This window comes from Micropterus salmoides, unplaced genomic scaffold (genome assembly GCF_014851395.1).
Source record: "Micropterus salmoides isolate LMB-PRFRI ecotype aquatic unplaced genomic scaffold, ASM1485139v1 Ms_hic_scaffold_20, whole genome shotgun sequence".
Lineage (NCBI taxonomy): Eukaryota > Metazoa > Chordata > Actinopteri > Centrarchiformes > Centrarchidae > Micropterus > Micropterus salmoides.
The window spans coordinates 13,059,394-13,081,454 of NW_024041151.1; the positions used below are offsets into that span (position 1 = coordinate 13,059,394).

At 39.8% G+C, this 22,061-nt stretch overlaps 3 protein-coding genes across 3 annotated transcripts in view; all 3 read left to right on the forward strand.

Annotated features, from left to right (window-relative positions):
* LOC119914154 (zinc finger and BTB domain-containing protein 7C) overlaps positions 1 to 22,061 on the forward strand; it is a 203,433-nt gene that overhangs the window by 3,756 nt on the left and 177,616 nt on the right. The gene's annotated exons all lie outside the window — the stretch shown is intronic.
* Positions 7 to 3,689, forward strand: LOC119914160 (zinc finger protein 532-like). The gene is made up of 3 exons (XM_038733239.1): positions 7 to 26; positions 931 to 1,069; positions 1,199 to 3,689. Exons 2-3 carry the CDS (start codon positions 995 to 997, stop codon positions 1,694 to 1,696), a joined length of 573 nt encoding a protein of 190 aa, XP_038589167.1. The 5' UTR covers positions 7 to 26; positions 931 to 994; the 3' UTR covers positions 1,697 to 3,689.
* On the forward strand, positions 5,092 to 15,901 carry LOC119914156 (O-acyltransferase like protein-like). The gene is made up of 15 exons (XM_038733235.1): positions 5,092 to 5,203; positions 7,318 to 7,451; positions 7,532 to 7,610; positions 7,695 to 7,830; positions 7,975 to 8,172; positions 8,378 to 8,580; positions 8,667 to 8,769; positions 8,883 to 8,984; positions 9,120 to 9,285; positions 9,379 to 9,458; positions 9,616 to 9,726; positions 9,894 to 10,017; positions 10,196 to 10,382; positions 15,448 to 15,590; positions 15,725 to 15,901. Exons 1-15 carry the CDS (start codon positions 5,137 to 5,139, stop codon positions 15,827 to 15,829), a joined length of 1,938 nt encoding a protein of 645 aa, XP_038589163.1. The 5' UTR covers positions 5,092 to 5,136; the 3' UTR covers positions 15,830 to 15,901.

Here is a 22,061-nt window from a genome sequence, read left to right on the forward strand (position 1 = left end):
GGCCTGCGGAAGGTCTACACCTGCCCGTGAGTACTCACACCAACTGTGTTTTGACAACAAGTCCTCCAAATTGAACTACAAAAAATGTTGTTGGTCCGTTCCTACAGAACAACACATACAAGAGATTTGTGATCTAATGCCACTATTGACAAGACACTGTTTGTAAAACCATTGGTTAGGTTTTAGGGCTGTACCAAATATAATGCTTCACTGAAAACCTTAAATATAAAAAAATGACATTTAGTACAGCCCTATTAGGTTTGGGCACAAGAATAACTTAGTTAGGGAAATATCATGTTTGGGGTTAATGTAACCTTCTTGGTTAAGGATAGGAGACCTTTGCTATTATGGTGGTAACCACACGGTTAGCAAACAATAGCTGTCATGATTGGAAACCAACATTGACTCTAGGAAACAGGAAACAAACTTCAGTCTCCTGTGTTTTGCTAACCCATCCATCCACCCTAACCTCCTCCCTCGTTGTGGATTTTGTGGTTCCACTACTTCCTCTTATGCTCCTGACAGACAGACAGGGCTTTGTCGCTTTAAAGTACATGTGTTAGTGTTTTAAGGAGGCAGAAGAGAAGGGGATTAGCTCGAGAGTACCACAGACCAATAAGCCAATTAACATTAAGGAGCCACACGCAGTCCACGCAGCTGCATACTGTGATGTATCAAATTTCAAGAGGCATGCCATGGGTCCATAGAACAGCCCCAATTACATAATTGTGAAGGTTTGGGGGAGCGAGTGCAAGTTTGCGAAGACCGGCATAAGAATCCTGCTTTACCTTGCTTACATACAGTCAAAGTGAAAACCCACAGTAGCCTTTAATAGTAATAAAAATAAAAGCAAATTGTATTTATGCAAATAACAGACAACAAAATCAGCTTGCAAGGGGTTATAATTGTTATTTTATTGTACTTTGACAGGCACTGTCCAACTCTCAGTCAGCCGTTCACTAAAAGAGTGCTGCTGGATCAGCACATTCAGCTGATGCACAGAGTCAAAGATCCAGAGGGGAATACTGTCAACTCTGATAATGTGAAGGCTTCAACTGACAAGAAAACGGTACTGCGACACAAGTTTGTGGACATACATTTATAAGGTGGAAGTGCTCCTTGTAAAGCTTTTCACCTTACAAGTCAATGTCATGGTTCTTCTGTCATTCCTAATCGATCATTTTAATCTCCTCTACAGACCCTTAGCCCCAAAAGGAAGCCAGAAGACGATGAGGGGTTTCCAGGCTTGAACACAAGGGGCCCCGACTCACAGCCGTTGAAGAGGCTCAAGGTAAACATCCTTAAAGTTCACAAGTGTGCTGTCTGTGGCATCACCACTGAGGACATTGCGGCTTTCCATGAACACATTCCCCAGCACAAGTCTGATGGCTCGTCCTACCAGTGTCAGGAATGCGGCCTGTGCTACACCTCCCATCGCTCGCTGGCCCGACACCTCTTTATCGTCCACCGGCTGAAGGAGCCACATGGTCTCACTCGAAACAACGGACTGGGCAAGGACGACGATGAGAGTCGGAGAGAGAACCAGCTAGATGTTACGGACGAGAACAATGACGGGACACCAAATACCAAGTGCAAAGTGTGTGGAAAGACGTTTGAAACGGAGGGAAACCTGAATACTCACATGAGGACACATGGGATGGCGTTCATAAAATCTAAGAGACTGGCTGAGAAGTGAGAGGAACACACTTTGAAACCATTCCATCTAAAGCAAACACTATTGTTTTAAACATATACAGTTTGTTAAATTGTTGCAGACAACCTACAGTATCTCACTTGGCTGTAGTCATGCATATACATAATGTACATGTAGGGTACTACCATATGTATCCAGTATACACACAAAGATATGTAATAAATGTTAAGTAAATTGAATAAGATAGTTTTTTGTACACACATAGATGTTTCTAGAGGCCTTGACTAGATCTTTTTTATAGAAGAGCTTTTTTATTTTAAACAGTCTCCATTGTTGTCTTCTCACTAGGACTAGATAATGTATGAATATATTGTTGTTATGGGATTAATCCTCATACAGTCAGCAGTGTTATGAATTTTCAATGCTGCTAATGTCCAACGAATGTCTGAAAGATGAAAACAAATACATAAAGTATATAAAACCACTGGAAGCCTAAGGTTTCCCCAGTATAAATATGTTACCCCTAACTGAGGTCTTCAATTTCAAGTTGAAAGATGAATAGAAGATTAGCATAAAACATTCTTATTTTGTTTTTATTTCATGGATAACTTATATTTCTCTCTGAGCCCGCCTTGGCTTCTTCAACAAACCCTGGCTCTGGTCTCCTTCCACTACATCATGAAACTACTGATCCTAAAACAAAATCTCTGCATTCATTTTGAGCTGAAATTACATGTAATAGCAGAAGATTGCAGACAATCAGACAAAGATGAAGCTTGATTTCAGCTGTTTCAGCAAACCACCATGTCGAGTTATTATCACTGACATATCAAATACATACACAATCAAAATTATTATAAAGCAAATTTTTTATAATTATCTCAAGCATTTAACATCAGAAAAAGGAGTCTTTTAAAGACAAATATATGGGCCAAATTAGAATTTTCTTTTAAAAATATATTTTGTAAAGGATTGTGAAATTTTTTCATTCGTGTCTTAATATATATATGGCAGCTCTTTGTGATTACACTCCAAAAAAGTGTATTTACCTGAATATTTTAAATATATGATACATAGCACTTGCCTTTTATTTAACAGTGGTCTTCTTTACAGCATAGTTCATCTGTTGTTGCAGCACAATAAAAATAAAATTGTAACGACCCTGTATTTCATAAAACATTATCATTTTCTGTCTTGTTTCTTCAGTTCAGTTCTTAATGAATGTTCACGATAGGAATAACACTGGGGAAAACATCATAACTGAAGAAAAATGTCTACGAATGTAAACTTGCTGTGAAACTGAATGATTTATACAAGACAACTAGTTTAATTGAATGAACAATAACTGTTTTCCATTACTTTCTTCGTTCCAAGCATTTCCAAAATATATCATTCAGCTTTGGACAGTAGTTTTTCTATTCCGACATTAAGACTTTAACTGTTTTGCGCTGTAAAACTGCATGTGAGAAACAGTCTGTGAATTGTTTGTTGAATTGAATGTGTTTTGCTGCTGCTGCTGTTTTTAGATATTTCTGATGTTGTGTACAAAGCTGTTCTTTATGTCAATAAATAATAAAACCTGCAGGGGCAAGATCTGATGTCGACTTGCACACGAGACATCAGCTCTTCTCTAAGGAAATATGTCAGGAATCCTCTCCTGATCGTTCAAACTCATGCTTTTGCTTAGAGCTGTTTGTGTCATGGATCATTATTACTATGAAGGTTGAAGTCTAAATACTGAAATTTTGAGAAGAGAATTGATAAGATTTTATAAATACCAATGCCATTATCGGTTCTCCTTAATTCCTTGATCAATTTTCTGTGTGGAAAAAAGTAGGCAAGGCCTTGACAGATTTTCAGCATCAACGCAACTGTTGTATTATATTAGAGTCTGAACACTGTGTAGAAACAGAGTAGAAAACGGCCCGCATGTGACTCAGGTGTGCAAAAGCTCCACTGTTTTAACTGCTGTTTAATTTGGAACCGGTTCTCAACTGGAACCAGTCCTTGATTAAAGTCTCAATGGAGGTTTATACTTTGGTTTTAGTGTCTTTGTCATCTCCTTACAGATTTTGTTAATGAAATACTAAGCTGATTAGGATAGACTATCAACATGCAACTTGACAATCCTGATCTCATTTTAGCCCTCCATCCATCCATCCATCCAATCAGCTCTCACTGACCCAAAAAGGCTCTGATAAACCCACTGTACTCTACCTGGCCAGCACCAAACAGCCGACAGATCTGACACAGATAACACACGGACATAAAACGCATATTTATAGATTCACTGTTGGCTTGCTCTTTCTGAGGACATCTTTACCTCTGTGATCCATAAATCTGCTTGGAAATCACAATGGTGGTAAAAGCTCCGTACAGCTCCAGAACTTGCCTGAGAATCATCACATATTTAAGTTTTCTTCTGTATTAAAATAATCCACTGATAGTTACTGTCTGTACTTGAACTTTGCCATACCAACCTTATAAGGTAATACTATGTCAGTCAGTGTTGTGTTTGGAGCTGTTGTGTGCCTCCAATTGGCCAAAAAAATCTTGACAAGGTAGAAAAAATTAATGTCACTTTAAGCAAAGTGTTTTACATAAGTTCCCTAAACTACATGAGGGGAAACAAGACGCATCCGGTCTCTAGTGTTAAAAGTCCTGTGCTTTGTGCACCCACAATCAACCTCAACCACCTTCCACCTACATCTGTAATATAACACACCCTGGACTGCAAAACCTGCTCTTTAAGACAGAGACTCAATGTACAAATGCTTTGTTCATTGTAAAATGGCTCATGGAGATGATCTCTCTCTAGCAGGAGCAAACATTAAATCAGAATTTAGCTGCATCATGCTGAATATGTATAAATTGTTTCCCTCACATTGTGTAGGTTTTTAGGACAAGCTCACCCTCTAGCGGCCATTGCTGATTTATTCACATTACTGTCTGCAGGCGTTGCTTCTCCCTTATTTTAGCTTGAGAAAAATGGTTACAGTAAAAACTAATGTAAATGTTATAAATAAGTAAACATAAAAGTAATTGTAACTCACTAACTTGTAACTTTGTATACAAAATCAGACTGATACTACTAGGAAACATCTGCTGTTCCAGCGGTAAATGTTCCAGTGATGGGGCAACAACCTGACAATGACTTACTGCACTCCAGCCTAATTATATTGATCCTGTGTGGTGACATAATCACAGCCTCTCATCCTCATGTAACAGAATCCTGTTCACACCTGATATAGAATGCAGGTGGTGAAGACCCGTATTTGTTCAATCTATCCTGTGCAAGATGAATTTTACGCTACCTTCTTGATGATGATGTGTCCCTTCCTATGTTATTTAAACACCTTCTCCACTAACAAGATGTAGTCAGTCCTAAAAAAATGGCCCTGGGTTGGGTGGCATTCCTTCTGTTTGCAGCGTTTAGTGTAGTGCTGGAAAATATACAGGCCTTGAATGTGTCTCAAAGATGTATGGAGGATAACGATGCGTTCCTCTGGGAAATTAACCAGGACCGACCGAAGGAATATGCTGTTTCCAGTAAGTGTTGCTGACCTTTGAAAGGCTTTTTCTCACTGTTTTAAGTTGTAGAGACACTAGGGAGTCTACAGAGTCGAAACTGGGACCAGCTGTTCTTTTAGAGGGGCCAGTTATATTAAGTTGAAACTAAGCTCATTATAGCCATGGAGTGGATCAGAACCCAAGTCAAATCATGCCATCTAAAGAAAACAGCTATAAAACATTACAATAGCAGATTAGTACCTTTCGACTGTGGTGTAATGCAGCAAACAGCATTTTAACAGCTTTTAGATGAAAGACTTATGTTCACTTAAAATAAACAAAAAAAAAAAAACAATGCACATATATTTTTTCTTCAATACAAAAACATATACAGTTATATACTTAAAAGCTTAAAAAAATGTAAGTTCACATTCACATCAAAAAGTATCAAATACATGACTTACTGTGTCTTATCCATCTAGATGTAGGCCTACAAAATTGCCTACTAATAATAATAATAATAATAATAATATTGCTAACTAAACCAATGATATTTAGTATTATAATTATTAATATGAATAATATTGTTCTTTCTTATTATTTGAATGTTTAAACTCTTTATTTTACATCCTTCCTCAGTTTAAAATGTATATTAATTATTCTTTAAATGGTCTGATTTTATTTTAGCTTTCTACAACACTTTGAGATACATTTTCTATATGTAAAGTGCTATACAAATAAAGTACATCCTCATTATTAGTAGTATTATACAGAACAGCTTTACAAAAACTAAATTAATTAATTAATAAATTAATTCTCAGAAGGAAGTAGCAGAATTTCTCAAGCTTATTCATAAATTAGGCTACAAACACTATAGAGGTAAACGAACAAACTGTCAGTTAACATTAAATGGAAAATTGGGAGAGATTAGATTTTTTGCAAGCTCTATCACTGTAACTGCACACTATAATAACACAGCTAAAGTGAAGATGAAATGAAATAAAATGAGACAGACAGCGGGTGTATCTGACTTACCATGAATATGAAGTACTCCACATCCATGTCATACACTGTAATGTCCTTTACACTTGTTGCTCAGATGGTCATTAAGTTTTTTGCTAACAGAACTCCTGGTCTCCTCTTTATCTAGCTGCTAGCTAACTTGTCTGACTGTATAAAACAAGCTTGTCTCACAAAAACACGGTAAAGTTAGCTAGCAATTATTAATTATTAAAAACAAGCGAACTTTTCTTTCATTTAAGTCTCTGCTGTTTGTTGTGAGGCCAGACCATAACTGCCTTCAATATTTACTTTTAACTTTTAAAGTTTATTTAACGGAGACCTGATATTTCACAGTTTTAAAATATAAAGTCATAGTGACCACATCTGATTGTTTCATACTTAAGCTAACTAGTGTTCAAATTATATGCCACCTTCACCTATCTGCCTTTCCGTATGGGTGCAACGCCGTTTTTGGCCACATTGACTGGATTTCATAGACCGGCCGTTACAACCCATAGAGGCGCTGTTTCACTCAATTGAGGCGACTAGATGGAAAAAATCGGGAAGAAATAACGTGTGTGTTATGTGTCAATGACATTTTAAAATGTGAGTGGCAGTAACTGAAAGTGAAAACTTAATTTATGCTGCATGACATCTGGCCCTTGATTAGCCAATAGCCTGCAACAAGACACTTAACCCCTTGTTTCTCCAGAGGCGTGCAACCTCTGACATACATAGCAATTGTAATTGTAAATTGTAAATCGCTTTGGATAAAAGCTAATGACTAATTATCATTATCATTAATTATCACAACACATTGTCCCACTTATAGTCTAAAATAGTAAGTGCAAGGAGTTTGAATTTGTCTTAACTTTAAAAGGGTTAGAAAGAGTCACCAAAATTAATACTCTTGAACCAAGGAAAGTAGACAGCACCCTTGTTGTGCAATCACAATCAAGCATCAATATTAATTTGACATGTTTTATTTTAATAAGGCTCTCTTTTTATCCAAAGGGACTGTGTTGTGTTGTGTTGTGTTCTTTGCAAGTCTAAGTTGCATTGCTGTTTGGTGTGTGTGTGTGTGTGTGTGTGTGTGTGTGTGTGTGTGTGTGTGTGTGTGTGTGTGTGTGTGTGTGTGTGTGTATTTTCAGTGTATGATGCATTTGGAAAGATGGGTAGCAATGTTGAAGGAGGTAATGTCAACCGGCCTGGCTTGCTGCAGCTGTGTCGCTCTGCCCATGCTCCTACCTTCTCTGGACAGTACTGCCAGGTGTTCCTTAGACAGGTAACCAGAAAATATTTGTTTGTCATCCTGGCAGTTGGTTATAGTTGGTGATTTTGAACAAAGTGTTTTTACTACTATAGGGAACAGTCCAGTACTTTGTGGGTGTTTGTGTTCCTGACTCCTGTGAAGAAGAGGAGGTGCAAATGCTGGTGCTGTACGGTCAGTGAAAATCTGTTTTCTGGACTCATTGCAGTATCATTCCAATACTACTTTGTTTAACTTGTTTTTCACCTTTTCTAACAGGGAGACTACAGTTTAGTCAGACGTCCCTCATTCCCCCTTTACCTCCCATCCTGGTCAATCAGTCCACTCAGGAGATGATCATGACTCACTGTTTGTCTGACACCATTGCCCCTGATGCATCAGATGTCACCTGCCTGTAAGTATAAGATTGGACTTCTTTTTTTTTTACCCTACTACTGTCTTATATGCATGTGCACTTGTAACTTAACTCACTCTGTTTTTGTCTTTAAAAAAAAAGGAATATTTGAGTCTCCTAAAACAGATCATTTTTCTCTGGCAGGTTTGTGTGTTGTGTAATGGTAGCAATTCCTCTTGTGGCTACCCTGTTTACAGCTATGATGAGATGGCAACAGAAAAAAGAGGTCAAACCAACAGTAGAGTCATTCTGTTTAAACACTGGCCTCAACCTTTATGGGACCCTGAACACCAACGGCTCCTCCAGCGAAATTAATAGTAGCACTTTAGAGGAAAATGGTAAGTATAATGTCCATCATATGTGAGTACATGGTACCCAAAATTTACTTTAAACTATTCAGTTCTGCTGTGATTGGAAGATAAAATAGAGGGACGATGATAACTAAATGTTCAACACCGAAAAGTGATATACTCTACAAAAAAAAGTTATATGTGGAGTTTATATTCAGACATTGCTTAATTGAATATTGTCTCATAGACTGCACCAGGCACACGACACTGTGCTTTTCTCGAAGCTGTGTGTACCGGTACCTGCAGGTGTTCTCTCTACAAACTACCACCCAGGGCATCTTTAGCACCTCCTCATCCATCCCAGGAGGAGGCTACTCCTGCCTGAATGGCATCCGTGTTCTCAGCCTGCTGTGGATCATATGTGGACACTCTGCACAGTTCCCTGTAATAAACAACCTCGGTATGACAAGACTCACTGCCACTTGCTCACTCAATCTGCAAGACATTCACTTAATCACATATTACACTGTATTGCATCTATTACAGATAACTACAAAAACTGGAAGAACACAGTTGAAAGCAGCCCTCTGTATGTGCTTACCATCAGCGGACCTGTGTTTCTGGCTGTAGACACCTTTTTACTGCTCGGGTGAGAGTGACACAGCATGAAGTTTGAAATAGTGTGTCTGTAAAAAAAACAACTGTAATTTGAGTTTTACGTTGCCTGTTTTAGCCCTCTTTACAGCAGATTGTGTGTTCTAGGGGTCTGCTTAGTGCAAGGTCTCTGCTGGGCTCCATCAACAGAGCTGAAGACAACCTGAGCACCAGTTTGGTGGCCAACTACCTCTTCAAGAGGATTAAAAGGTAATGCATGATGATCATTTCACCAAATCAAGTTATTTATTATTATAGTTAGAAACGGATTTAGAAGCTCTTCATTGTATGTGTGATCTACAATTAATGTATATGTGAAATGTCTTTGTGCTTCCTTTGCTACAGGATTCAACCACTGCACATGTTTATTATGAGTCTAACCATTGGCCTTATCTCTCTGGTCCAGTGGGGACCCTACTGGTTCCCATTTATAGATACAGTGATGGATTGTAAGACTTACTGGTGGGCTAACTTACTATTGATAGGCAATCTCCTCCCAGTCCACGAGATAGTAAGTTAAACGGGTAATTTAGGCCTACATTCTATTTAGTAGCTGCAATTTATTTGACATATTTGACCTATATCTTAACATTTACCTCCTCAGTGTATTCCTTGGACTTGGTACCTATCTCTGGACTTCCAGTGTTATGCCACCACTCCTTTGTTGGTCTATTTTTATAGACTGTACGTACTTTCATATGATTCTAAAACATAGCAACATTTCGGTCCTCAATCAGATTTCTACCTTGTCAAAAATACATTTTGAATCATGGCCACCACTGGGGCCATTTCACATTATAACAATTTTATTTCTACAATCTTCCTATTGTTTGTTTATCAGAAACAGAGGTGTGTTTGCAGTTGTTTCTGGAGGTCTTCTGCTGATGACCACTGTGACCAGTGCTGTTATAACTGCACTTCTACAGCTGCCAGTCTTTCAACCGTCTACACTGTAAGACTTATATCGTGATGTAGTACTAATGCAAACTGCTAAGGAACCATGTGTATGAAATATAAGGTGACAAGTCAACTAATCTAATGCCAAAGAGAGCAAAGGCCAACTAGCCATTCCAATTGTTTGTTTTTTTATTCTTTTTTATTTGTTTCTTTACTTTGCAGGAAATCTGAAAATTATGTCTTATATTACTATGTGAAACCCTACACAAGATATGGGCCATTTTTAATAGGTGTCTTGACTGGAATATACTTGACAACAAAGAAGCATCAGCTGTTAAAGCAAAAGGTGAGAACATCTGATAAGGCTTACAGAGATCCCAGCCAAACTCACTAGACACACCTTATTGTTTTAATAAATTTGAACACACAATGCTCTTCTGTGATACTATTGAGCCAGAAAGACTCTGTACACATACAAGCTGCCATTATACGCATGTGCTTATTGTGTCTTGCTGTTGCTCCAGTGGCAGGCAATACTTGGTTGGTTCTGCTGTTTGTCACTCATGGCTGTGTTGGTTGGATTGGCATACATCCTGAGGGAAACCCCAGCCTACCCATCTGTGCCTCATGCCCTCTACCAGGGACTGCACAGACAGCTCTGGGCTCTGGCTGTGACCTGGATCATACTGGCTTGTGAGGAGGGTTACGGAGGTAAACAAATTTTGGGATAAAACAATATAGAATTTAAAATAAACAAAAACTATTCACGTATTATACTAACAGCAATGACAGTTTAAGAGCTGGATACTGTACAATTTGGGGGATATTTTCATTTTTAGCCTTAGACATTTTTAACCCTCATCTACCTCTTTACATTATACAAAACCAAATTAGTGATATTATCTACAATATGTTAGATATGGCTAGAATTTTAGTTTGACATTCAATAGACTGTAAAGAAGTAACAGTTATGATGTTATGTCAGAAACGTCTACATATTGTGTTGCAGAGATATATACTGAAGTTAGCATGCTAACACCTCCCAGAGGAAAAATCTTTTCTTTAACTCTTGAGAAAACACTAAGATCTCATTAGTATATCTTTTGGAGATCACTCCAATCTGAATTGTTGCTCCTAAAACCCCTTAGGAGAAAAGGATTAGATGAAGAGAGATTGAGGTTTTGAGACTTGGGTAAGACAAATGGATACTGAATTGAGATTACAATAGGAGATTAGAAGTCACAGGTGAGATCTCATAATTGTATCTTTTTGAGATCACTCCAATCTTAAATCTTCTTCCTAAAACCCCTTAGGAGAAAAGGATGAGATGAAGAGAAATTGAGGTTTTGAGACTTAGGTAAAACATATGGATACAGAATTGAGATTACAATAGGATAGATGGAAGTAACAGATGAGATCTCATCATTGTATCTTTTTGAGTTCATTAATGTCTTGCTTATTGCTCCTAAAAAGCGGTTGGGAGAACTGGGGAGATGTTTGTGAGCTTGATTGTATTACATTACTGTCTATGCATGGAGAACCGTGCTGCCCTGAACTGGATTTGAACCCGGCTCCTGCTGTTCAAAGGGCGACAACACTGCCGCTGTGCTAAAATTAATTACCAAAAATACCATATTCACAATTAAAGTCCTCAAAGTTCTACTCAAGTAAAAGGTATAAAAGTATTGCATAGTGAATGTACTTAAGTATCAAAAGCAAAAGTGTTTATTCTGTATGACAAATACATGTTGTATCTCAGTTCTTGCGTGCATTCGGTCCCTAATGAATTAATCTCTAAACATTATGTAAAAGTATTGGGTGTTCCAGTAATGCTGGCTGTGACATTAACAAATTGGACATGAAATTTGAATGTCAAAATGTATTTTATTTTTCTCAGTAACTTTTAACAGATAATAAACAATAAATACAATAAGGATTTGAAATTAAGGCGAGTAAAAGTATAAACCCCCATAAAAAGAAAATCCTCAACCTCAACATTTGACCTAAGTAAAGTACTTGAGTAAAATAACCCCTCAATGGGGTTAAACTAAGAAATATGTTGGAGGTTTTTTTCTGATCCACATTCTGGAGACTGAAATTACACTTATTTAAGATACTGTAGAGATCTCATCTAAGACAGAGATGAGTTTTTTGCTCCTGAGGGGACTATGAGAAAACTAAGACATATTTGAGAAGAATCATGAGATCCCAGGAGTCATAGCTGAGTTTTCTGTGAGCTCTTTCTCTGATCTCATGGTCCAATGTTCAGGAGACTTCAATAAGACTTATTTAAGATAAGTTAGAGATCTCTTGTTTTGATCAGAGTCAGACAGAGATGAGTTTTTTGCTCCTGAGGCCAATATGAAAAAACTGAGACATATTTGAGCAGAATCATGAGATCCCAGGAGTCATAGCTGAGTTTTCTTTGAGCGCTCTCTGATCTCATGGTCCAATTATTTAAGATCAGTTAGAGATCTCTTGTTTTGATCAGAGTCAGACATAAATGAGATTTTATATTGTTATATCTTATCTTGGATTTTGCTTTCCTATGGGCTAGCCCATTCCCATCCTGTCTCGTAATACCACTTGGGTCTTGAGAGGTGATAGTCCGATAGTATAGCTCATGCTACCCCTGTCATTTCAGCTCTCTTAGTTTCAAAATGTCAAAAAAAGGAAATATTCTTACACCTATTTACTCAGCCCTCATCCATTGAGAGGGCGCTGGAGTGTCTGTCACCGCTTCTCATGCTCACTAAGAATACGCACAACTCCATCTACTCTGCGATTCTACTCCTGCTGCTTTTCTAAACTGGTTTTCTACGTTACGCTACAAGTTGGATTCACTTTCTCACACTCTGCAACTTTTTCTCTGTGTCCTCTGAGTATGCTACTGGATCTGCTAAACCAGTGGCTTTTTCCAGCTGCAACACTACCTTACAGAGTGGTCAACAGGCTACTTCCAAACCTTGGCTTTATTTTGACAATCCCCAAACTGCCAACAGCTGTAATTACCACTGAAAAAGGCTTGATCCTCCACAGTAGTCTCTTTTGAAGCTTGGCCGTGATTCTCTGGTGGATGGCCTGTGGCTTGTAAGCTAACGCTAGCTAGCGTTGGACAAGGTAGTACTCTCCTCCGGCGTCATGGCTTTCATAAGGTACTCCTCTTTGGATCTCAAGAATCTCACCTCGCACATCGTACCGAGTAACGTTAACCTTGAGGTGATTAGATCTCTCCGTCTCCTCCCTATGTGCACAGGGCTGCCTGAAATAAGTTTGTTTACATGAAGACATCCCCGGCTACTCCAGCTATTCGGTGTATCACTCAGCGACAACGTCATCAGAGTAAGCCGTGCCTACATTCATTTAACCTACGGCCCTTGGAACGGGCTGTTGATGTCATCCCCCATGCCAATACATCTGTCCATAAGTCTGCCTCATTTATGCTGTTGAACACTCGCTCACTAAATAATAAAGTGCCACTCATACACGACATCATAACTGACAGGAAACTGGATTTTCTGTGTCTGACTGAAACTTGGCAGAACCAAATGAACTTTCTTGTACTTAACCAAGCTACCCCCAAGGCTATAGTTACATTCAAAAGCCCCATAGTTCTGGACGCGGTGGGGGATTGGCTGTCATACATCATGCAGATATCCAGATAAAATTTCCAGTGCACGCCTCTTCATTTGAGTGCATTCACTTTGCTCTGTCTGTGTCTCTGCAGCTACAAGTGGTCCTTGTCTGTTGCCCGCCTAGGGCATCTGCTGTTAAGAGCCAACAACATCAACCTAAACAGCTAATTTCTACTATCAACCGCCTACTCTGCCCACCTGACCCTCCACAACCATCTGACACTGCTGGCCTATGCTCCAGGTTCCTGGAATACTTCCATAAAAGGGTAGAAACCATCCACCAGCAACTGCAGTTGTCCAGCTCCTCCCAACCAACTACACTACCACTGCTGGACACAAACTCTTCAACTGTCTTTACACCGCAGGACTGCCTCTCCTCTTTCTCCCCACGCAAAACAGCTCAAGTTCTTGAGCTCGTGTCAAAAGCAAAGGCCACATCCAGGAAACAGGATCCTTGGTCAAGGCATGGTTCCCACACTGGTCAACATCATCAACACCGCGCTGTCTTCTAGGGTGGTCCCCACCAGCTTTAAAACTGCTGCGGTGATCCCTACACTTAAAAACCTGGCCTGGACCCAAATGATCCAAACCACTACAGCCCAATCTCCAACCTACTTTTTATATGCAAGTTATTGGAAAGAGCTGTAGCTGCCCAACTCAACCACCATAGGCTACATTACAACCTCTACGAGCCATTTCAATATGGTTTCAGGACACATCATAGCACAGAAACTGCCCTCATTAAAATCACAAATGACCTTCTCATGGCAGCTGATTCTGACCATGTCAGCATCTTAATTCTTCTCAACCTCTCTGCAGCCTTCAACACAGTCCCCCACTCCATTCTTCTCACTCGCCTCTCCGAACTCATTGGCCTCACTGGTACTGTGTATTCCTGGTTTCAATCCTATCTCACCAACAGTCAACAATACATCACCCTTAAGGGCATCTGCTCTGACTTGGTGCCAGTCTCACACGGCATGCCTCAAGAATCGGTGCCTGGCCCACTACTATTTAATGTCTACATGTTACCTCTTGGGATGATCATCCGGAAACATGGACTGCACTTCCACTGCTACGCTGATGACACCCAGTTCTACTCCTACTCCCCTTCCATTAGTGCCACTTATCAATTGCCTGAAGGACATAAAGAACAGGATGGACAGTAACCTCCTCAAACTGAACAAAAACAAAACAGAACTCATGGTGTTTACCCCGCAGTCACTTCTCAAAAAGGTTGGTGACATCACACTGGATGTGGATGACTGCTCAATCTCTGCATCCCCTCAAGTACGCAACCTGGGCGTCATCATGGACTCCACCCTCTCCTTCCATTATGTTCAGAACTCTGCGGCTAGGATGCTGACCCACACAAAACTTGGACTGCACATCACTCCCATCCTGAACAAGCTTCACTAACTGCCAGTTAAGTCCCAGATCAAAAATAAAATCCTCCTCCATCCCTACTCCATCCCTACACTCAGTCACGGTCCCTGCGGTCCTCTGACACTGTCCCTAATTCCAGACTCTGGACATTTGGTGACAGAGCCTTCTGTGTCGGTGCACCATCACTCTGGAACAAGCTTCCTCTTGCAATCTGCTCTGCCTCCTCTCTAATAACCTTTAATATCCAGCTTAAAACATACCTCTTACCTCTTACCCCCCCCCTCCCTCCCTCCCCCCTTGTTTGTTAAGCGTCCTTGGGTTTGTGAAAGGAGCTATATAAATCAAAGTTATTATTATTATTATTATTAAAAATACAATCGTACACCTTCTGAATTCAAGTTTCTCTCTTTCACCAAACTAATTGCCTTGTTACCTCATTGTAAAGCATTTCTCCAAAACTTAATTTAACAAAATAAACTCACCAAAACTATCTTGGTTAGGATCAGGACCGCTGAGCTAACTAGTTAACAGTTGTTAGCAGCAGTTATGACCTGATATGCTGCACCCTATTTGTTTTTGTATGAATTCGACAGGTGGAGTGTAGTCTCAATTTTTACACATTGCACCTTTAACAAATGTGAATACAAATACAGTAGCAGCATGCTACTTGCTAAATGAGTAAAAGCTAGACTTTTATACATGAATATGTTTTATTTTATTGTTTAAATCTTCTCAATCTCTCACTGTTTCTCCAGGTTTTATCAAGAGCCTGTTGTCATTGGGTTTCTGGGTTCCTCTTTCCAACATCAGTTTTGCCTGCTATCTGACACATCCTGTCTTCATCATCCTATACATTGGCTTGCAAGAGACCCCACTCCACTACACAGACATCAACTTTGTAAGTACTTCTGACAGCGCGTTTCATTCAATTTCATCAAGCCTGATTCTGAGGTACAGTATTGACCACTATTTGGCTGTGTTTCTGCATGCCCTTTTTAATGTAATGTATGCTATTGTATGTCTCTTCTTTAGATGTACTTGTTCCTTGGCCACCTGGTGCTTACGCTGGTGATCAGCTATGTGTTAACTGTGCTGGTGGAGAAGCCCTACCTCCTCCTAAAATGGAGTAGTACATAGAAATAAATCCAAACTACTTGAAGGATCCAGTTAACGCCCCTTATCGTATATTTCCTTGTGCCTTGTAAGCTATGCCAGTGTGCTTGTTCAATTCCTCTTTTGTTAAATAAACCTGTTTGCTGAATGGTTACTATTTTTACAGTGTAACTAATGTTGTTCAAAGGTTTACAGAGGGTAACACACTGCAGATAACACAAAATTAAGTTGAGATTATCTTTGAAATCAACAGCATTCAGGGAGAGAATCAAAATCCATATTTTGTGAAAGTGAATTGGTTTTCAGGTTTATGATTTCACACATTATATCATCTGCATATAAAGATATTTTGTGTTGTCTTGTGTTTTTTTTTTTTTTGGGTTGTCTATATTTTATCACCACTGAATCAAAGATAAGATTAAAAGGGCAAATAGTTGTGGAGAAATGTGGCAGGCCTGACCTCCTATTTTAACCAGTAGCAAAAAGCTTTTTAAAATTCCTATTAAAATTTCGACATGTTATGTATATTATTTTGTAATTTATTAACTGCACAGATGATCTTGAGGAGTCTTTCAGAAGATCAGAATTATACATGCTGCTCTTGAATACATCTACATAAATGGTGGTGAAAACCTGTGCGCCTGAAAACTGACTCACACCATTCCCTATGTGACAAACTCTTCCGATAAGATACTGTATAGCAATGAGTACATTCATTCTTCTAACTTCTCAGTTTATGTTATACAGGTCAGAAACACGGTCTTCGAGTGTCACTGTCATGGAAAGCATTAAAAATTATTCACATTAGAAGTTATGAAAAAAGGACTGAGATAGCAAAAAGTTCTGCCCTCTTGCAGAGGACAAGACTAGTGTGACTGGTTTCCAGTTTATCATATTCCCTTGCCATGACCTAGGTGCATATGTATCACAATAAAATGGTTAATTTTTTTTAATTATTATAAAAACAGAAGCAATCATCCATTTTAATAACAACTAGGGCCAAGAAAGCAGAGGAATTAGAGCGAGCTGTATAATACGGCCCATTATACAGTTCAGGAACAGGACCACACCTCTCTCTCTCTCTCTCGGACAGCGATCTATACGAACATCAGTCTGATGGTCTCTGAATCGCCTCTGTCCATATCCACATCCACTCCTACTCATCAACGGAGACCACGCTCCGTTATCCAAGTTCCTCAGCACCGCATTGTCCACTATTCTTCATCCAGCAGCTCTAGAGCGACTCCACCTAGCACATACAGAGGACATATCACCCCAAGTGCCTGCGCCCTCTGTGTCTGATTTTTCCCATTTGTTTTCCTGTTTTCTCTCATCCATGTCTCAGCAGGCTGCACACCCTACCCTTGCATATGCATCCCTTTATTCCAGCATCCTTTCTCCTCCCCTTCCCTCAGCTGTTGCTAAAATAGCTCCTTCAGCTTCCTCCACACCACAAACGTTGCCGTCCACACTACATCAGCCACAACAAGCCATGGTGTACCACTAACTGGACTCACTCCATTTCCTCTTTTTCTAGCTAAAGAAGTCGCTGGCAGGGATAGGTCCCTTCATCATCCCCTTTCCCATTTACCGTATCAGCCCTATCAGCATTGCCACCTGAAATGACCTGCAAAAAGAGTTTTATTACAGATTTTTCTTCCTCTCATTGCACCACCACTCCAAGCATCAACAGCCTCATCGCCAGTCCAGATTTTTCCAGGCATTATGCAACCATCTCACAGTGAGACAGTGAGCTGGACTTCATCAGTGGTGCTGAAGTTAACGTGTGTGGATTTGTTGTGAGATTTCTGCCTGATCAAAGGTATCAGTTACTTTTGGTTTCACATGCAGCATGCAGTCCCAAACTGTGTCGGTCAAACTACCAGCGGAGCAATAACATAATGCACAGCAGAGTAGGCCTATAGGGTAGGTAGATAATAATAGTAAAATAATATTCTCATTAAATGATGACATTAGTCTCGTAATATTCTGACTTTTTTCTGGACAGAAAACACAGATATGAGGGAGATATTCTGAATGTGCAGAAAGTTTTAAACATGTTGCAAAAACCTGCTGAAACAAAGGTGCTATTAAAGTGAAGAGTAATTGAATTAAAATGAATTAAGTTATCATTGAGGTGAAAATGTGCCAAATCACATTTAAAGAGAAAACAATTTTAAAAAGTCAATCTACAGGAGAAGACAAATTACTACAATAGCTACAGAATGCCTGAAAGCCTTACAGCTTTATATTCTTTTTTATTTTTTATTTAGAATTGACCCTTCGCTAAGTTACTGTTGCTAAGTCCAACAAACTGTTGGCGCTGCCGCTGTCTATTACTGCACTCCCCTGAGAAATATTGTCACATTTGTTGGAAAAAGCTTTCTCAGAAAGAACCAGACAGTTTTGCCGTTGCATTAAACATTTGAAGGTGGTATTCAGGCTGTCAAATTGACTCAAGCGGACGTGAAAAAAATGATAAACAGAAGCTGAAGCCTACCGATCACATAGTACAAGTGAACCACCGCATCCCTCGATGACTGAGACAACAACAATGTTAAGGATCAACACTAAAGCTGGGTAGGCCTCTATTACAATCATTAAAAAGCAGAACAGTTGGGATTTATTACGTTACATTCAATAGGAAGTTAGCTAGCATTAGCTAACTAACATCATATTAGGAACAACCCACAGCCGACATTTTTCTGGATTTATTTTAGGTTTTGGAAAGAGAATAAATCATACTTCCCCTATCAATCATATCTTGGTATAATACAGCAGAAGAAAGCTAGAAAACGACTCTGTTTGCATTAGAGCGCATCCATGAAAGTGTTGGACCACAGTTAGAGTGAGTCCTATACTGCGCTGTGATTGGCCTGCTGTGTATTTGGGGCATGGCTTAGCGGAGGGTCAATTGTCCCCTGCTACCTGAATATTGTTTCCCTTTATATAGATAAAGACATTTCCACCATAAATTGGTGCAGAAATATTCACCAGAATGCAGGAAATTAAGTCTTTTCTGGGGAGGACCCCCAGACTCTCCTCTTTATTTTTGTCCCCTCCACCGTTGAAAATAATGGGGGTCGCCAATTAAAAATGTTGCCTAGGCTCCAACATTGTGCATCTTAAACTACCTCTTTGCCCACCAATGTACCAAGTGCCAGCTTTTCTCCCTTGTTGGAGACCTAAATTTCGCCATCCAAATCATCCCACAAGGCCAATCCTTCCTCTCCCACTTACTGTCCCTCACCACTGCAGTTCTGTCCCTTTGTGATCATGCTGTACTGGCCGACGATTCTAAAATGGAGCTGAGATTGTGGCACAACTTCCTTTCTTATTGGAACAGCATCTCTTTCTTTTATGATGACCACATAACCGAACCTGAATTGCAAATTTGGTGAAATGTTGTGGCGAAATGTTGTGGTGTTGCTCCACCTGCTCCTTTCATCACTCACCCCCACGTCCTCATGCTAATCAAAAGTCTTCAAAAAACAAAACCTCAGCTCACTCCAAAACCATTACCCCTGACATCGGACCTCCTCACTTGTTGCATCCAAGATCTCTGCGCAGGATACTTATCTCCCTCTGTCGATTCAACCCTCAAAGCCATGTTTCTCCTTGCATTCTTTGGTTTCTTGCTCGGAATTCTATCTAAATCTAGTGTAGCTACTAATTATACTACTGTCAGCTGTTTCCCCCACCTTGTGTTGTAGTACTCGATACCGGTCTTAAGATCACTTTTTGATGGTCTTGGTCTCGTCTCGGACTCAACCGCATTTGTACTCGGTCTTGTCTCGGTCTCAGACATTGAGGACTATTATTTCAAAACCATAACTTTGGGAATATCAATAAATTGCTTTTGCATTGTCTGATTTATTTGTTAACATCTTAACTTTGATTGGATGAAAAACATATTGTTTCAAATGCAACCAATAACGCTAAGTAAAAATGTGTTGTTACTGTTAACATCTGTCCCCCCTTTACATAATGGTAAACATGGAAAAGGAGTATTGAATAAAGATGCTTGTGTTGATTTTTTTAGCTCTTAGTGTTTGTATGTGGGTGTTTTAATGGGAATGTGGATCTTTCAGATCAATTTGAGAAGTACGTTTTATCTCGTTCCACATTTTATCGTGGGTGATGTAATGTGGGGCACTGGTGTTGGTCTTGACTCTGTCTCTCCCTCCCTCGGTCTTGGTCTCAACTTGGTCTCAGCCCCTAAAATGGTCTTGGCCCTGTCTCGATAAACTCTAGTCTTGGTCTTGACTTGGTCTCGGTTAGGGTGGTCTTAATTACAACACTACCTCCACCTGCAGCCAAGGGCTCCCAGACCACATCATCAAAATCCTTGGTCCATCCATTGATATTCCCATGCCTACCTTAGCTATGTCCACAACAACCTCAGCGACATTCAAAGAGCCCATCTCCCTTTAGTCCAGTAACTCATTTTGGGGGATGATAAGCAAGCAACTTATCGAGATGAGCCCCCACTCTCAATCCCAACCCCTGGGTTCCTTGCCGCTCCAGCCACCAAAATCCTAAACAACCTCCTTCATTCCTTCTACTCTCGACCCCTCCTTCATAAATACTTCAAAGGAGGGGTCGAATTCATTGTGTTGAAGGCTGTGTTTGATGATTCAATTCATATTTAAATTAGGGCTCAATCAATTTAACCACAATTGCAATCGTGATGTCACCCTGTGTAATTAAATAACCACAAAAGGTTACGATTTAATTTTTAAAAAAGGTATGCCGTATATGTGACACTCTAGTCTTTGTGTACATGCAAAGTAAAAGTCGCTTAGTCACATAAATATTGACAGACTTGTTGTCACACTTTCTACAGTACTGCTAAAAACATGCCACCTTATTGAGGCTAACTGGCCCTCGGCCAGCAGACACTGTGGATTCACCCATAAAACAGCAGGGAGAGTAGAACTTGTAACTTTGGCAATGCACGTCCATGAACTGGCGGAGCACTGAATGGAGGGGTGTATTTGTTTGGCAGTTGAGTTCAAATATCAACAATCTTTCCGCAGAATCTCTTTTTATTCCTTTTTGGGCATACGCTGTACGTTTTGAGCCCTTTTCTGACTCTAATTTACTGTGCAGTGTACAAGGGGAATTAAGGCCCCACCAAGTGCTCCCTGTCAGACATTGGACGGTCAGAAATTTTGGTTGACCGTCGTCAGGGTGTCGCACAGTTGAAGCAGACCCACAAGTCGATTCCCCATGATCAGTGCCTTTTTTCTCACAATCCCTGAACGAAATGGTAAACGCTAGCTATCAAGTTAATCTTTATAGTAAACATAGCTACCCTCCCTCTATTTCTCTCTGCAAAATGGAGAAGCCATACTGTCCACATCTTCACAGCCACTTTTGGCCTTTCTCATTTCAGTTTGTACCTTCTCGACTACTTGCTTCGCATCTTACCTACTCAAGATGCGAGCGGAGGTGTTGAGGAGGCAAGGAGAGAGGAGTCGAGGTAAAAGGCATTTAACGAAATGAGATGTCCTTGCCTCGGAACCGTCATTTTAAAGCGAAATCAAAAAAATATGACATTTTGCACAGTTGAATCATCTGTACATTATTTCAGCCTGTTGCTGTGATCTTTGTCAGATGAGCAGACCGGCTGTCAGCAATAATACATAAAGGCTACAGATCATATCTTTACGACCCAGAAACATGTACAGTATGTCAACCTTATGACATGTAGAAACATCTGGAAGTTGCAATAAACATTATATCGTATGTTGAAAACTGTCACAGATTACAGTATCCTACTATCATTCACTACACAGAAATCCAGTAACCTTTTTGGGAGGTGCGCCCTTTGTCTGTAAACAGGAGATTATTTCAGCCCTCATCTTGATGAGATGAGCGTTTAATCATCAGTCCCTGTAAGAAATGACACAGTTACATTTATCTCATATAGCCCCAATTGCAACTGTCATTACAGGACTCTGCCGACATGTGCAGATCAGTGCTGAATGCTCTTGTTGATATTACAGCCTAATAATTTGACGTCAACAGATGCCCTTGTTTTGTCACGACCATAGACGCTGAATTTCGTGTGATGCAAGGAACGGCACGGCAATTATCTGAATACTCATGTAGGCTACGCATAAATCATCCACACGCCCCCTACCAAACTAATTATTTTCTCAGATTTAGACACCAGCACTTGCATGGACATTTACCCCACCTCCACCGGTCAATTTAGCTTTCCAGGAGTTATTGTGTCTTGTCTTGATGT

Bases quoted from the DNA above. Each gene is read 5' to 3' on its own strand.
- LOC119914160 (XM_038733239.1), top strand. From the start codon at position 995: ATGCACAGAGTCAAAGATCCAGAGGGGAATACTGTCAACTCTGATAAT. The intron at 1,070-1,198 runs GTACTGCGACAC...TCTCCTCTACAG, and splicing joins CTTCAACTGACAAGAAAACG to ACCCTTAGCCCCAAAAGGAA.
- LOC119914156 (XM_038733235.1), top strand. From the start codon at position 5,137: ATGGAGGATAACGATGCGTTCCTCTGGGAAATTAACCAGGACCGACCG. The intron at 7,611-7,694 runs GTCAGTGAAAAT...CTTTTCTAACAG, and splicing joins GCAAATGCTGGTGCTGTACG to GGAGACTACAGTTTAGTCAG. The intron at 10,383-15,447 runs GTAAACAAATTT...CTGTTTCTCCAG, and splicing joins TTGTGAGGAGGGTTACGGAG to GTTTTATCAAGAGCCTGTTG.